This window comes from Cheilinus undulatus, linkage group 18 (genome assembly GCF_018320785.1).
Source record: "Cheilinus undulatus linkage group 18, ASM1832078v1, whole genome shotgun sequence".
Classification (NCBI taxonomy): domain Eukaryota; kingdom Metazoa; phylum Chordata; class Actinopteri; order Labriformes; family Labridae; genus Cheilinus; species Cheilinus undulatus.
Window position 1 is genome coordinate 40,490,809 of NC_054882.1, and position 17,142 is coordinate 40,507,950.

The 17,142-nt window shown below is 38.8% G+C and overlaps 1 protein-coding gene across 1 annotated transcript in view; it reads left to right on the plus strand.

The window, feature by feature from the left end:
- Positions 1-17,142, plus strand: part of LOC121526674 (mitogen-activated protein kinase kinase kinase 7-like) — a 40,876-nt gene that overhangs the window by 11,733 nt on the left and 12,001 nt on the right. Inside the window, exons 6-11 of the mRNA XM_041813356.1 lie at positions 2,154-2,278; positions 3,711-3,839; positions 13,470-13,600; positions 13,687-13,771; positions 13,874-14,004; positions 15,036-15,174. Of these exons, the coding sequence (XP_041669290.1) occupies positions 2,154-2,278; positions 3,711-3,839; positions 13,470-13,600; positions 13,687-13,771; positions 13,874-14,004; positions 15,036-15,174 (740 nt within the window). The remainder of the gene's footprint in view (positions 1-2,153; positions 2,279-3,710; positions 3,840-13,469; positions 13,601-13,686; positions 13,772-13,873; positions 14,005-15,035; positions 15,175-17,142) is intronic.

Sequence of the window (17,142 nt, forward strand, 5' to 3'; positions counted from 1 at the left end):
GGAAAAAAACACAAAGTCAAGCTTGTGGACTTCCTGTCGGGACCAGCAGACCAAAAATCATCAGCATAGGTTGAATGGTCTCCATGGGCTGAATGTAAAACTAATTTCTGAGAAAAAATCAATTTAGATGAATATTTTTTTTATTTGGCAGAAGGGGGCGCTGTGACAAAGTGATGAAATTGATATATGAATTCATTCAGGATAAATGTGTGATTGTTCCTGTAAAGTCTGGTGTTGATTGACATAAGCATACAAGAATTTCATGGCATTATTCATGTTGGTACACTGACAAAAAAAAAAAGACTATAAAGTAGTTCATCTTTGGGCTATGATCACGGCCTCACCTTAAGGTAAAATCTCACAGTTTGCACAGCTTTAGCTCTCCATGTTGTCTAGAATGAGCAAAACAATTCTGGAGTCAGATAAAATCCCTCGGACGTGTTTCACAGAAATGTAAAATTGTCCATTGCTGAAAACGTGAACATTTGACATTCAGGTGTTTGTTGTGCACTTCCTGTTCATTTTTTAGGATGGTCCTTAGAATTTTTTTTTTTTCATCTAGTTATGATGCATCTGTATACTAGTTTTCATGTCTGTGGCTCTTACCTAGTCCCCCCTCAGGGGGCCCTGTGCGACAGAGTTGCATAATTGAACCACCAGAAGCCAATTTCCACTGGGGGAAATTTGAATGTGGTGGAAAGTTTTATGAGTATTGGAGCATGTTAAGGACACTAAAATAGGGATTTATTTGCAGAAATGACAATAACCAAGAATGTCTACAGCAGCGGTACTCAATCTTATTCTACCCAAGAGCCACGTTGTCTTAAAAATACTTCTGAGAGAGCCACATTCCAAAACCAGAGATTTGAAAATCAAAAAAATGTCTGTAGAGTGTCAGAAGAAAGGATATTTCACTGATAATAAGCATATGTTTTTATTTATGTAAGTTCCACCTGGACTAAAGTCTTTTTAGAATATCAGAATGTGCCAACTTAGAGCTATGAGAAGCTTTTCAAAAGAGCTGATGAATGGTGGGTGTCTGGGTATTTATAGTTCATATTTGGACATTTACTGTAGTTCTGTGACTGTTAACTTAAAGGGATGCTTTCTATTTTTTGTCCTCTCATTGTTAATGCTTTTAGCTAAAGGGGGAGGATCCCCTTAATGGTCTCTAAATGGCTAAAACTGGCCCTGCCTCACACCTGCATCTCCCCCATACGAATCGTTCTGCCCTGCCAACTTTTTTGCTTTCATCTTTCTGTTTCTGCCATTTTGACGTATTTATCATTAGTAGATTTAAGATCAAACGAAACACCCACGTTTGGACAAGTTTTACGCAATTTTACATTATTTAAAAATGTGATCTGTGTGTGTTTGGCCTGTTGATGATGATGCGTGTAGCAGGAGTCATCATCAAATACGAAAATGGGAGAGCATTGGCAGGAAGTGACTGAAGAGATTTGTTAAAATGAGGGCATTAGAAGCTTCAGTTTAAGCACAAGACAGCACACCTCTATGAATGAACTTACTGAAGAGATGCGCCACCAGCGGACTTCCTCTGCGTTCTTTTATGCACGTTCCACCGTCCAGCGTGTATCAGACTGTCCTCTTTGTGTAGAATTAGATTTACTGATATGACTTATTGCAACGAGTCTTTACTGTTGACAGTTTTCACCTTTATAAAAGATTTCAGGAGGATTTTTTTTGAAGTAAGCATTAAAAGAGCTGCAACTGGTCACTAAAGAGCCACATGCGGCTCGAGAGCTGCGGGTTGAGTATCACTGGTCTGCAGTTTCAATAGTGTCCTCACTCTGAAGTCGTTGCTCTGGCCCTAATAAGACATGCTGAATCCCAAACAACTGCAGTAATGTCAAATAGATAAATAAACAATAAATGCAGAAGTGGTAAAATTGGTAAAATAATACCTGTCACCAAATGTTGTGGTTGATTGATGGATGAAAATGTGGGCTTGATAATCTATCATTAGTCAAATATCTATAAACAAAAATAAATGGTGCTTGTCAGGTGAAAAATAATCTTTAAAAACATCAGTCTTGACCTGGGTTTTCTGTCTGACCCTTACACTGACAGATCCCTTTAGCAGACGTGTATCAGTATACCTCAGTAACTGTCTGATCTCTGCCCTGTCTCAGTCTGCTGCTGGTGAATCGAGGGATGGTGCTGAAGATCTGTGACTTTGGAACAGCTTGTGACATTCAGACCTATATGACCAATAACAAAGGCAGCGCCGCCTGGATGGCTCCGGAGGTGTTTGAAGGTAAATGACAAACACTTAAGTCACTTCACACAGTTACCAGAATCAAATATTTGAGACTGGGATTTAAGCAGCTGTTGGGAGCTCCAGGCTGTGATTTGGTCATCTAAATGTTTTCATTATGAAGGACTAAGAGTACAGTTGGCCTCCAAGGATTGAAATAAAGTTGTCCTGTTTAAAGTGCATGAAGCATAAAACAGTTGTAATTTTGGCAGCTGTTTTGAGTTTAGTCTTAAGATTAAAATGATCTATATTTTTAGTCACATTTCAGTCATTTTTTAACTTGTACAGTTTTGTCGACGGTACTCAAAAACGTTTTAGTCCAGTTTTAGTCCATAAAAGTTATCCCATTTTAGTCTTTACTTTTAGTTGAGGCATTTATTTTCTTTGAGCTAATTTAATGAGCATTGTTGTAAAATAATAGAAATGTAAAATACTCATATTTGCACTATCAGTACTTAAATTGATTTAAGAATTACTTTGGAATATACCAACACTCCTTATATGCACAGTGGAGAAATAGAATGGATTTTGAATGTCCAGCAGTAAGATTTTAAGCCTATCTTGGTCTCCTTGATGAAAACTAAATTCACTTTTTGGCAGTTTTTATCACCAAAGATCTATTTTTAGCTTGTCTTAGTCTAGTCTTCTTCATTGCAAAGAGGTAATGAACGAACATTTTTAGTTGTGGTTTTAGTTGACATAAATGTTAGGGCTGAAAACCAAAAGTAATGGTTTATCTTTCTATCTGTGCATCTCTGCAAGCCAAGCCTTTCCCTCTAAAACCACATGATGATAAAGTGTGTGCATGGTTGCTTACATATTTCTTAAATGATGCAATCAAATATCTGTAGATAAACAGACTTATGCAAAAAGCTAAGAAAAAGAATGCAACAATGAAACCCTAACCCTAGACGATGGACTGTGGAAAATCTTGGATGAGGCCTGAGGCACTGTCATATTGCAAACACTTTGTCAAACTAACTTTAAATCAACCTAGAAATATAAACACAAGAGGTGGAGCTGAGGCTGGTATTAAACCTTCTGACCAGCAGCTACAACATGCTGGGTTATAATCATATTAGCCATGGCCTCAATTATGTATAAATCAGTACCCTTATTTAAGCCCAAACAGGCATGAATGAGATACAGCAACAGAGCGGCAGCTTCCTGTAGCAGTTTATCCTGCGTTATATCCCAGTCTTTGATTACATCCAGCTTTTCTACAGCAATAATATTCAAGCCACATCAGTCAAATTGGTTCATCTTGACAGAAATTATGAATTTGTCTTGTTTTGGAAACTGTTGGAAATATGAGGTAATAGAAGAACTCAGCTAAAAACAAATATACCAGTTGGGATTTTTAAATTAATGCAGACATTTCTGCTGAATAATTCTGCATGTTGAAGCTTTAATGTTGTTGTGTATTCCTCAGGCAGTAACTACAGTGAGAAGTGTGACGTGTTCAGCTGGGGGATCATCCTGTGGGAGGTTATCACAAGAAAGAAACCCTTCGATGAGATCGGTGGCTCGGCGTTTTGCATCATGTGGGCCGTCCACAGAGGTGAGTGAGTCCTGAACCATCAACACATGAACTGACAGAGGTTTATTGAGAATATTTATTATATTATTATATTTTCATTTATCTTCTTTAATGAAATGTCGTTAAAGATACCAGAAGAACATTTTATGTAACATAAACACAATTTCAATAAGTGGAAAGCCATTTGGTGAGACAAGATGTTTCAGAAATCACAAAAATGTTTTATTTAAAAAAGCTTGAATTAAACAAACTTAAATGATTTGATGTCCAGGAAGCATTTTTTTGAAATACTGTTTTTCACAAAATATTTTTGGCTTAAAGGGAAATGTTTGATGGGTTGGGTTCGCAAGAGGAGACTGGTAAATGGAAAAAGAAAATTGAGATCCAACACAAACAATTATAATAAAAAAAAAAAAAGAAGAGGATGTTTTTTTTTCATTTCTGAAATTGAAGTCAGAATTATGTGATCAAAGAAAAAAATAATACATTTTATTTATTGTTCCATTAGGCCTGGGCAATATGGCCTAAAAATCAAATCCCAGATTTTCTTAAAAAAAAAAATCAGTGTATGATTTTAAACAAATTTTTCTTATCCTTATTTAAAAAAGCACACAAATGACCAAAATAATTAAAACCATGTTTTTCTTTTATTTCATGAGTTACCTGTAACAAATACCAACTGAATTTTCCTCTTGGGTAAGACAAGCTGTACTTCATCTCAAAAATGTGCCTTTTTTTACTGCAAGGAGAGTTGACATCAACACAGAAAGACTGCAATTATTTGGAGAAACCTGTGATGGCATACAGAATTCATGTAGCATGAAGAAATATGTTTTTTTTTTTTATCTCTGTTCAATATTGTGTTACTGCTCCTATAGTTTTATTGTGCGTTCAGACCAAAAGTGAAAAAAATATTTGCCTCATCTGATTGTGTGACCTGCAGCGCGAATATATTTGTGTCCTCAAATTGAGTGGGGCGAATTTTTGCCCCCACACCCGGAAGCGACTGAGGAGGGGAAGTGACTTGTCTTCTAGATACCCACAGCGTTTATTTCTCGCATTCATGCTGTGATCAAACATGACGGAAAATTGGCACTGTATCGCCGTCTTTTAGCTCTATATGTGAAGGATTTTAACACTTGGATCAGAGCCAGGATTTCTCTGATGGACACAAACCATCCACGTACGATCCTGCACAGCTGCAGGTCACCTGTCCATCTGTTAATGGTGAGTTTAAGTTTCACTGACCCTCAAAGAGACACACATGTGGCATTAAACAGTGACATTAAAATACAATGAAAACTAGATAAAGATTGCAATTTCAGCTGAAATTGCGTGGGGATGCTGAGAGCTGAACTGTGGAAGAACTACTAAAAGTCACAGAAAAAGCAAAAAATTTGCTGAAAATAGCATAAAATAGCTGAAAGTAGCCTGATAATAGCTCAAAATAGCCTATAATAGCTAAAAGTAGCATAAGCAAATCTCAAAGTAGCCTGATAATGGTTCAAAGTAGCCTAATAAAAGGTCAAAGTAGTCTAAAAATTGCTGAAAGTAGCATAAACACAGCTCAAAGTAGAGCAAAACAGCTGAAAACAGCAAAAGAAAAACTCTGAGTAGCTTAAAAAATAGCCTTAAAATAGCTGAAAGTAGCATAAGAATAGCTCAAAGTCAACCAAAATAGCTGAATATAGCACAAGAATAGCTCATAGTAGCCTGAAATAGCCAGAAATAGCCTAAAAAGCTAAAAGTAGCGTAAGAAAATCTCAAAGTGGCCTAGAAACAGGTCAAGGTAGTCTAGAAATTGCTGAAAGTGGCATAAGCACAGCACCAAGTAGAGTAAAATAGCTGAAAATAGCAAAAGAATAGCTGAATATAGTCTACATAGCTCAAAGTAGCATACGAATAGCTGAAAATAGCATAAGAATGGCTCAAAGTAGCCTACAACGACTGACAGTAGCATTAATATTGCTCAAAGTCGCCTAAAAATAGCTGAAAGTAGCATAAGAAAAGCTCAAATTAGCCCGTGATAGCCAGATAGAGCCTAAATATAGCTTAAAGTAGTGTAGGAATAGCTCAAAGTAGCCTTAAATAGCCAGAAAGAGCCTAAATATAGCTTAAAGTAGCATAAGAATAGCTAAAAGTACCATACAAATAGCTTTAAGTAGCCTAAATAAAGGTCAAAGTAATCTGAAAATATCTGACAGTAGCATAAGCACAGCTCAAAGTAGACTTAAATAGATGTAAATGTCATCAATGTAGCTCAAAGTAGCATAAAATATCTGGAAGTGGCATAAGAATAGCTCAAAGTAGCCTAAAAATAACTCAAAGGTTCATAAGCACAGCTCAAGGTAGACTAAAATAGCTGAAAATAGCATCAATATATCTTAAAGTAGCCTAAAATAGCTCAAAATAGCATAAGAATAGCAAAAAGTCACTTATAATAGCTGCAATTAGCATAAGAATAGCTCAAAGAAGCCTATATATAGCTGAAAATAGCATAAGAATAGCCTAAAGTAGCCTATAATAGCTGAAAGTAGCTTAAGAATAGTATAAAGTAGCCTATATTAGCTGAAAGTAGCATAGGAATAGCTCAAAGTAGCCTATAATAGCTGAAAGTAGCATAGGAATAGCTCAAAGTAGTCTAAAATGAGCTGAAGAAAGCATAAGAATAGCTCAAAGTAGCCTTTAAAATGAATTGGGTTCAAAAGTAGGAAAAGGTGCTATTTAATGGCAAAAGGCAGCTTAAATGGGTGAAAAGTTGCAAAAATGGTGAAACAGGGGCAAAAATAGGATATAGTGGCAAAAAATGGGCAAAAAAGAGGAAGCAAGTGGTATTTAATTGCAACAGGTAGCTTCAATGGGTGGGAAATGGCATCAAAAATGGTGAATAGGAGCAACTATGGGAGCTATGTGGAGCTACATGTATGTGATAGTTAAGGGGAGTTAATCTGTGTGTCTGTAGGGGCTCCAGGGTTGCTATGGTGATCAAAGCCTGCATGACATCATTGTTTAATCAAGGCTGAGATCAAAGCATAATTAGAAACACCTGTGACAGCTTCTGTTGAAACCGCACAGAAAGCTCAGTTTAGTGGCCAGAACATGCACTCAAACAAAGTCAATTTAAGCTGTTGTTGTGAAAGCTAGCAGAAAATCAAAGGTACTGTGAGAATCAGCAGAAGTTGAGGAACGCAGTGATATGTTTTTTATGTGTGGGAAGTGAAAAATCATGCTACAAGAGCGAGTTAAAAATAGTGGTACCGAAAGCTCTCACTCAGGAGTCTTTGATCAAAAAATGCATTGCTGCAGATTAGGAGCTGTAGAGGAGTTGGTCACGCTTTGAAGATCACTGTGCCAAAACCGTTAATCCTATTGACCTCAAATCTTTTTTGTGAGCGAGAGGAGAGGTGTAGCTACATTTTGCTGTTGAAATTATTTCTCTGGAGCCGATATTTGTCTCAGGAGAGCAGTTTGTTTGCAGAGCTGCCTCTAGTTTTGAAGAGTCTGTTTCTCACTCTGGCGGTGATGTCATCACTCTAAGTCTCACTCTAAAACGTCTGAGAGAGCCAAAATTTGGAAAAAGTTTGATCAGCAACAAGCATTATAGTTCAAAAAGTATAAATAGTAGAAAAGAGTATTATAGTTCGCAAAATTCTACAGAAGAAGCTGAAGAGTATGAGAGTAAAATAGTGAAAATAGCCCAAGGAGTGCCAAAGTTATGAGCAGTGGAAAAAAGTGCAAATTTGTGAAATTTTTGCCATCTGCTTAACATTGTTAAACAAAGTTAAATATTTTAAAAATTATAAAAGTTAGAAATGAGAAAAGTCATAGCAGTCGAATGGCGGAGAAATGTGATTTTTTGAAGTTTGAACGGTGTCGATACGACAAAGTATGAAGGAGGAGATAGCCGGCGCGGAGGAAGAATAATAATAAAGTTCAAGATGGCCGACGTGGATATCAATAGTGTGGATGCTTGCCAGCATCCCCACTAATAAACAAAATGGCCGACGTGGATATCAATAGTGTGGATGCCTGTCAGCATCCCCACTAATAAAGTTCAAGATGGCCGACATGGATATCAATAGTGTAGATGCTTGCCAGCATCCCCACTAGTAAACACAAAATGGCCGACGTGGATATCAATAGTGTGGATGCTTGTCAGCATCCTCACTAATAAAGTTCAAGATGGCCGACATGGATATCAATAGTGTGGATGCTTGTCAGCATCCCCACTAATGAGCCATAATGATGCCGAAATTAGTCTTACTGTACATCTGTTTGCATAAAATATAAAAAGTAAAATATTTTTTTATGTACATGGGAAGATTAGGCTACTCAACGTGCTCCATTCTATTTTTTTTACGAATTTTGAATGAATCAGTCCTATATTTATATTGTAGGTGCACGGAAAGCGCCAAATATACTGTAGCCTATAAAGTGCCAATAACTCCTTGTTTACTAATCACTATCAGTTAAATTATGTGTTTCCTCTGCTGCAGGTACCAGGTCAATCATACAGAAGGGTCTTCACTTTCTGCCACAACTTATAAAGGAGGTAATCTGGTTCAGGGAGAGTTTCACATCCTACCTCTGCAGAAAGAGCTGTCCCATGGCATCCCAACTGTTCAAACACACCCAATATTATCAATACAAGTTCATGTAATATTACTTTTTTACATTTAAATAAATGCGGTCTTTATAAACAGAATCTTAATCTAATTGAAATAAATCCATAGCATACCTTTTTTAAAAAACACACATTAAGCATCCTGTCTTTAACTTATAGCATAATAAAGATAAATGATGCAATATGGCACTGTGGTGTTCTGTTTGTGAGTCAAATGCATGTTTTAAGGAGCATTTAAACCTTAATCTGGTGGAGCTGATAAAGTCATGTAGTGTAGTCTGCACATCTAAATATTTTACAGATTAATCTACATCACATTTTGTGATCGTGATATAAAATATTTTTTGAAACAGACACCAAGCAAAACATCAACCCTAAATTTGTGGCCAAGCAAAAATACATAAAGTGAGTCATTTCTAACAAAATTAAGGTGTCTTTATTTTGCAGATAATATAATAATCAAATACATATTCATATTCTTAAATAATGACAGTGGAATGTTTAGGCTGTGAGGGTGCCTGTGTAAGAGAAAGACAAATGCAACATAATAAAAAATTAAGGTTCACTCCTTGCAAAGATTGTTACCCCAATCACCTTATTCAAATATTTCCAGATTCAGGAACACAGAGCTGGATTATTACAACATTTTGAGTATTTGAATTGCAATGGGCATCTTCTGCAGGGGCATCAATCTTCACAGGAAAGGAACCAGGTTCCTGAGTAAAAGCTCTCCACTGAAGGAACCAGGCTCCTTAGCAAAAGCTTGTCTTCTGAGGAGGTTGGAGTGAACAGGTACAGCTGATGAGGCTGGACTGAAGCTTGTAGAGCTTTGTTCACAGACCTACAGTACACATAGTTTATGTACTTAACGGACAGTTTAAACTCCTCGTTGACTTTTATCCAGTTACTCTTCTTATATGGTCGATCTCTTTACATTGAGTCGGAGAGCTTCGGTGCCTGCACAGAGGTGTTTACTTTCTGCTCCATTGCTGACTTCATCCTCATCATCCTCTTCTGCCGACACTGATTGGCCATCACATCACAGCCTCCTAGTAGCCCCAAGCTGCAACCTCCAGTACTAAAAAATGAAGCCAATGCGGAAGTGCAGAAAATTGCAATACCGTGAGTGTCCACTTGAGGTTGGCTGCAGGAACACTGGAAGTCCCGTCTGGACACATGTTAAACAGACAGTTTTTACAATAGAAATAAACTGGTTTACAGCCTGGTTCAAAACACCAAACGTGTCTCATTTGCTAGTGTCTTATTGTGCTCCCACTGTATGGGGGATGAAAGCTGATTGGCGTGTCTCATTTGATTGACAGAAAGCTTGGCAGGCAGGGTCTCTGTTTCTGCCAACCAGAATGCTAGCTAGCTAGCTGACAGGAAGTCGTGCTCAGTAGGCGGGCCGTTAGGTTGATCCAAAGTTTGGTTAAGTCCGCAATTTCATTATGGAAGCCTCCACAGATCGGCTTCAAGAGCTGTTTGAGTCCGCCTATTGTAAGCAGACGACTGACGTCACACAGGGTTTGTCCAATTCTTTCTACAGTCTATGAGTAGCCCTCAATGCAATGTGCGATAGTGGGCGGTGATCAACAAGCATTTGACATCGCCCACTGTCGAGCATTGGGCATCCCCCACTTTCAAATGGTCGTCTAAACAGACGGTTGGTCTACGTCATTATGTCATCATCACCTTGACCAATGTCATCACGTCCGCTTTCAAGAAACAGGAAGTAAACAGTATGAAAATGATTCAGAATGGAAAATACACGTTTAAATAAAGCATTTATATATACCTTTTTTTTTAGATATATGGATATAATTCATGTTTTAGTTGCTATCAGCTCCACATACAGCATCAACATGTTTCGTGTTCAAACATGCATTTTTTTCTGTGCTGTTTTCCTCCTACCCCAAAGGTTCATAGGAAGGGTAATGCAGCATTGAGTGAGCGATGCCCAACGTTGAGCATCGCCAACATTGGACTCCGCCCCCTATTGCACACTGCATTGAGGGGCTTCTCACAGCCTCAGGCAAATTTGTCGCCAAAGTTGAATATTTTGAACTCGCGCGAGGGTGCAAATTCGCCTCCCACGCGGGACCAGATCGGGGCGAATGGTCGCGTGACAAGTGTGTTGTGCCACGCAGCAAGAATTCGCGTCTTTACATTGACTTTCTATGTAAAATCATCGCGTGACGAGGCGAAATTCGCTTTTGTTCTGAACGCACCTTTAAGTTTCACTTCTGTAATGCTGAGGTGAGTGAAGTTGCAATTCACTACACCGTATTTCCTATTGGGGATGTTCACAATAAAAGCCCTAAATAAATATATACAGCTACAGACTTTTATTGTGAAGGAATTGTCAGAAGTTTATCATTGTTCAACTAAACTTCTGCAGTGGTACCAGCGACTTTCTGCAAGTGCAGTGTTTACAGCTGCATCTCTTGATACATCTCTGTCTCGTTTAACGCCACAGCTCACTTCTAGGACTGAATATGGACTTATTAAGCGAGCCAGGAGTTTAAACACATTTCAGACTGTTTAAGTGGAATCACTGCAGTGCTAAGCTAAAAACAAACCGAGGCGACCCAGCTTGTGTTAAAGCCCCAGACAGACCAATAGATGCGCTCTGTAAATTGTAAATGAATGTAGGACGAGGCTCTTTGCTTGGCTAGTCGCTATGTTTTTATTGAACACACACAGTAGTCAATCCAGCCTAACATTTACGCTTTTCTGTGTTGCACACTGCCCTCTGCAGGTCTCCGCGTCACACACACACAGTGTTACCGTAATACCTGTTGTAATTGCGCATGCACATTGCACTGCTTACATGACACGCTGTGCATTGCAAACATGGTCCTTATTATTACAGACATTAAACTAAGAGAGGAAAACAGGTTTAACCTGTTTACTATTGTACAGTTTAAATACAGCAACAGTGAAAGACGTTCAGTTAGTCACGTGGCTGCTTTTACTGCTGGATTAAAACTTACTGCTGACGGGACTCAGAATAAACCATTTTTCATCACTATGCTAGCTAGTGGTTGCCTCATGCCTTGCGTGGGTTCTACAGCTGAACACATCCATTTAAACTGGTAATGATGGGGATGCAGAAATCCATTCCGGGGCAGAATTTTTACAGTTGACAGTATTGATACTGGTTTACTGCCCAGAGCCCACCACTAGATTTCAGTGCTACTGACTGCTTTAAGTGTGAGTTTGATGGATGTAGTGGTCTTGTCAATTGAAAGAGAGATGCAAAGAAGAGACAGGAGGAGAGAGGAGGCACAACTTAGTGAATGAGAAATCCTTCACTTCACAGCGTCAGTCTGAGCAATGGCAGATACTAATCAGCTGATTCACGCTCATAGCCCAAACATTAGCAGACCCATATTTAAAATCATTTCAAAAACTTGTATAATGACTCACCATAAAAATTGTAAAAAAAAAAAGTAGCAATATAATGTATTAAGAAAAGCATTCTTTATATTACATATCTGATTATCAGTGGAATTTATAAACTCAACCATTTACTCATTTTTAATATGTAACCTACAGATCCATTTTTATTAGCTGATAACTGAGGTTCTCTTTTACATAATCTGTAATCTGATCAGTTATTCACTACAGAGCTCTGTGAGTTTGTTGATTTTTTCAGTTGAATAGGAGCAATAAAAAAACGTCTGCCTTAGTGAGGTCAAAATTCTGTAAGAAAGTTAAAACATAAACATATTATTTAATTTATCTTTGTTTGTTTTGAAGTAAGGGGTTTATTTCAAGAAAGTAAGTGCTGTAAGAATATAAACAGTCATGAACCGTGCAGAAGTGCGGCTTTTCTGGCAGATGCCGTGCCTCCAAACCAATCATGTTGCACCTTTGGTAAAAAAAACTTCTGTGGAGGATAGACTGGTGTTTCCTCAGTCTGAGCTCCCCCAGGAGCCTCTCTCCTCCATCCTTGCCTCCTCCAGGTGCATTTAAGGAAGTAGAAGATCCTTCATTGTGGTGGAGTGAGAATGATTTCCGGGTCAATCGAGGAGAGAGGAGGCGAGGATTGACAAAAGCACCCTAGATTTTCCGCTTGGAAGAAAGTTCCACCTTTCTCTCCTGATCCTCCTCTCAGCTGATCAGGAGAGCCAGGCTGAATCTCAAACTCCTCCCTAAACCCTGAGCCCTGAGCCCTGAGCCCTCATTGACTTAACTGACTGCACCTGGAAAGTGATTGAGTGAGTGAGGCTGCAAGGGCTTAAAGTGGTAGAAGCAGGAATGGGACAGCCCTTTGTTTTTTTTGTTGACAGTCAGTGTCTTGCAGAGCTTTAAACAAAGACAGAAACAAGCGTGCCTCACCTATAGACCTGTTTTCTCAGTGAATGAAGGTTGTTTTATATAATATACTTACAGGAAAAATACATCTTTTTTGCAACCCCCCCCCCCCCCCTTTTTTTTGCACCTTCTATATTTTTTGTTCAAAATTTCGCTCTTTTCACTTCACTTTTATAGGGTTTACTGGCGGGCATCCCTCGAGAATCCCTGTCATACGTCACAATGCAATGAACTATGGGTAATTCCCTCACGCTAAGTCTGCAGAGATGCCCACTCAGGGAAAGGGTGCATGAAGGGCTCAAAAAGTCAGCGAGAGGTCCCTCACGCACTTTATGATTTGACAGTGGGACGGCCCTGAGCCCTCATGGGCTCAGCGGGAGCGCTCCTGAGCGTGACTGTCAGTAAGTGTGTGAGTGTGTGAGTGTGGACATTGGGATTGGGTCCCACATCCATTAAGCCACATCCATTTCCTGAGAGGGGTGTGGTCAATACAAACTGAGACCAATATAAACTTGTCTTAAAGGGGTAAAATATGTGACCTTTGATAGTCATTCACCGCATACATATATAAATGAATGAAAAGAATGATGTGTTTCTTTAAAAACGTTGTTGTGACTGTTTCATGGTTGTTTGTTTTTTGCATTCTGTGAAATATTTTTCATATATAAAATGTCTGGCTGATAAAATGGTTTGTTTTTGTGTCGCAGGTACTCGTCCTCCTCTGATCAAAGACCTTCCTGAGCCTGTCGAGACGCTGATGACGCGCTGCTGGGACAAAGAGCCAAGTCTGAGACCGTCTATGGGGGAGGTGAAGAACACGATGCGCAGCCTTATGAAGGTAGGCTAAAAGAAACTCCTCTGTCATTTACACAGTGACTGATAGTCTAATTTCTCTTAACTCACTGGTGTGTTTTGAACCTTTAGTACTTTCCAGGCTCTGATGAACCTCTAAAGCTCTCTCATCAGTCTTCAGCCAACAGGAGCGGCTCAGCATCGGCCGTTGGCACAGGTAGATCACCGCCCTGCAGCTTCTAATGACATGCTGTTAAAGAAAGCCTTTAAGACAGTGATTGAGTCTGAATGTGTTTTTAATGAGTGAGTGTTTCCGCAGGCTCCTACACTGACTTCACCTTCAACAGTAACAGGAGCGACGACAACTCCGAGCACAGAAACTCAACCGGACGAGAGGAGACGCTGAAGAGCTTCGAGGCCAAATTTCCACTTCAGTTCAAACCCTCAAAGGTATTTTTAGGATAACTGGAATAAAATATGGACGTTAGATTCAACAGAGAATGTTTTCCCTTCACCTCCTTGTCTGCTTTCACATTAGGAACATCACTCTGTTACAGACCACACTTGTATTTGTGCATGGTCTGGTGGTATGAAGGTAGCTGGTTTGTAAATTGGAGTGAAGTGGAAAGAAGAGACAACCATAGCAACCAGTCAGGTCACTGGTTTGGCAGTTTGTCCACACTTTTCTTAATATACTGTGGAAATCATAAGAATCTAGTCAACATAAGGTTTGTTATGACTCCCCTTATGGATGACCTCAAGTTTCAGTCAGCAAGTAGAGTTGCAAAGGCAACACCAAGCGTCTCCTGCCTTTTAAAAAAAAAAAAAACATAACTTCTGTGTTAAATCCATGCAGCACTTGCCCATTTCATCTCTGAGCTGCATGGTAGATGTGGAAGAAGAAAGAGAGAATAAAAACATCCACAGTAGCATGAAGGACCCCACTGATCGCATAAAACAAAAACAATCATTGCCTGGTTGCAGGTGATTGCAATGGTGTCTTCTTCTTTCTTCTCCTGGATTTGCAATCCGGCTACATGCATACCAAAAACTACAGTATCAGACTTAACATATGCAATTGCATTAGGACACAGTACAAAATAATTGTGCCAAATTTGAACGTATGTCAGGAAGTCTCTGCTACAGTGCCTGAGGTCGGGCTCACACGGATCAAATGGAACTGGACCTGGGCCCATGTCCCTAATGTGAAACCATGTGCTTGAACCAGGTTGCAATCATTTGAACTACTGTGAACCAAAAAGGTTCAACAATCTTGTTGGAATTTAAATAAAAGCATAGTGATGTTCTCAGGATCAGGCTGAGAGAAAAATACCTCATATATCTGAGATGTTTCTGAGTTCGGAAAGAACACAACTCAACTCAAAAACTTTGAACTATTTTTAAGCTAAAAAGGTTAAACAATAAAATTGGAGCATTCTGTCAGAACTTAATATCCTGATTATAATTCTCTTCCCTCTCAGACGGCCACTCTGCGGACCGGTCTGTCCAGAGTTTCCAGCGTAGAAAGCCAACCAGGACGCTCCCAAAGCCCCACCCATTCCACCAGCCCCGTGACCACCACCAGCCAATCAGAGCTTAGGATGACATTCAGTCCCACAGGTAGGGAGTGCTGTGACACCAAAGTCTATTTTATGAATTTTTACAGGTTAAAAGACTTTAAAGTGAAGTTAGCATGCTGGTAAACTAACAACAGTTCAAACTTGCAGACTCAGTGATGTCACCTGCTAAATTCTGAAGTGTTAAATAGGAATTATTAGCACCTAAGACTAGATCAGTTCAAGTATTATGAGTTAAGTCACAAAGTTATCCACAAGTAAGTACACCTTATAGTTTTGGTTAGGTTCATTAGCCTTTGCTGCATTTTCTGATTTAATGTTGAGTGTGAAGTGTTGATATATGGTTATGGAGAACTCACAAGATGTTATCGACCTTCTTTTGAGAAAAACATGTTTTATTTATGATCTGAGGCAAAAGAACTACTCCACCTAAAATCCTAAACTTCTGTGTTTGGCTACTACACTAACTATCGTGTCCGCTGTTGTAACAATAGACACTTTAAATTAGTAAATGACAGTTTATGGTCTCAACCTTTTCAGACCATGACCCCAAAATAAAGGTGCCAGAATGGGGACCCCCACTGTACCTGAAGGTTGTTGAATGCACATTCAAGAATAGTCATGTGGAGACAGGGCTGTCCATAAAAGAGGATGAAAGGGAGAGATTTCTGGGGCCCAGCCAAACTGGGGGCCCAGTGAAGGTCAGCAAAATCATGGTCCATGGTAAAGTTAAGCTGTGATATCCTTATTTTATATTTAACCTAAATAATAACCCCTCTTATCAAATAAAAAATATATTTTTTTGTTTTTTTTGTGCCATAGTAAATAGCCTTCTGAAAATGTATATCCTGTTTCTTAAAAATCAGATTTAAAATGGATTAAAAATGGCAAAAATTGGTCGAAAAGGCGTCAAAATTGGATTTTGAAAGTAGCAGAAATGGAGAAGTGACCAAAAAAAGCAAAAAATTGCAAAAAAAAGGAAAAGCTTAAAAGTGGCAAAAATTAGATAAAAGTGGCAAAAAATAAGCAAACATGGGTTCAAGTGGCTAAAACAGTTCTAAAAGTGGTAAAAGGGGATCAAAAAGTGGCCAAAATGGGTTAACTGAGGCAGAAAAAATAGAAGAAATTGGCAGGAATTGTTTAAACTGGCAAAAATGGGCATAACAAATAGTGAAATGTGGTTAAAATGGGCTAAAATGGGCATTAAAACTGGTGAATGGGGCAATTCTAGGTCAATAGAGGCAACAATAGGCAGAAAGTGGCAAAAACTTGTTTACGTGGCAAAACAGGCAAAAAAAAGTGTTGAAAAGGGTTTAAAGTGGACAAAAGAGGGTTTTAAGTGGCAAAAATGTGTTAAAATTGGCTAAATTTGTGAGAAAAAGTGATGAAAAATGGCAAAATCAGTGCAAAGTGCCAAAAGTGTAATTTCCAAAAAATATTCTTAGTTTTCTTAAAGTATTTGGAGACTTCAATGCTGTTTCTGATTGATGGAGCCCATTTTTAACCCCCAAAGTTTGGTTATTGTTTGCTGCCATTGAAGTTAACAGTTAGTCAAATTTATTTATGTAGCACATTTAAAAACAGCATGAGCTGACCAAAGTGCTTTACAGAGACAGGCAAGATACAAATAACCACATATACAAAACAGCAAAGCACTAAGTGTACAGAGACATTAACACAGGGAGTGTTGCTTTAACAGAAAGGGATATGAGAAAATGGTCTAATTTAATATTAAAATGTGTTTTTAGCTGTGATTTAAAGGAACACAGGGAGCCTCTGAGTTTCCTTTTAGTCTGAGGGATGACCAGGAGAGACTGATCAGAGGACTGGAGTGGTTGTGTTGGAGTGTAGGGGGTTAAATGGTTGGATAAATAAGAAGGAGCTGAACCACGGAGTGCTTTAAAAACAATTGATAGCATTTTTAAATGGATTCTAAAATGGACAGGGAGCCAGTGGGGAGAGGAGAGCAGGGGGTGATGTATTCACACTTTTTGGTACCTATTAAAAGTCT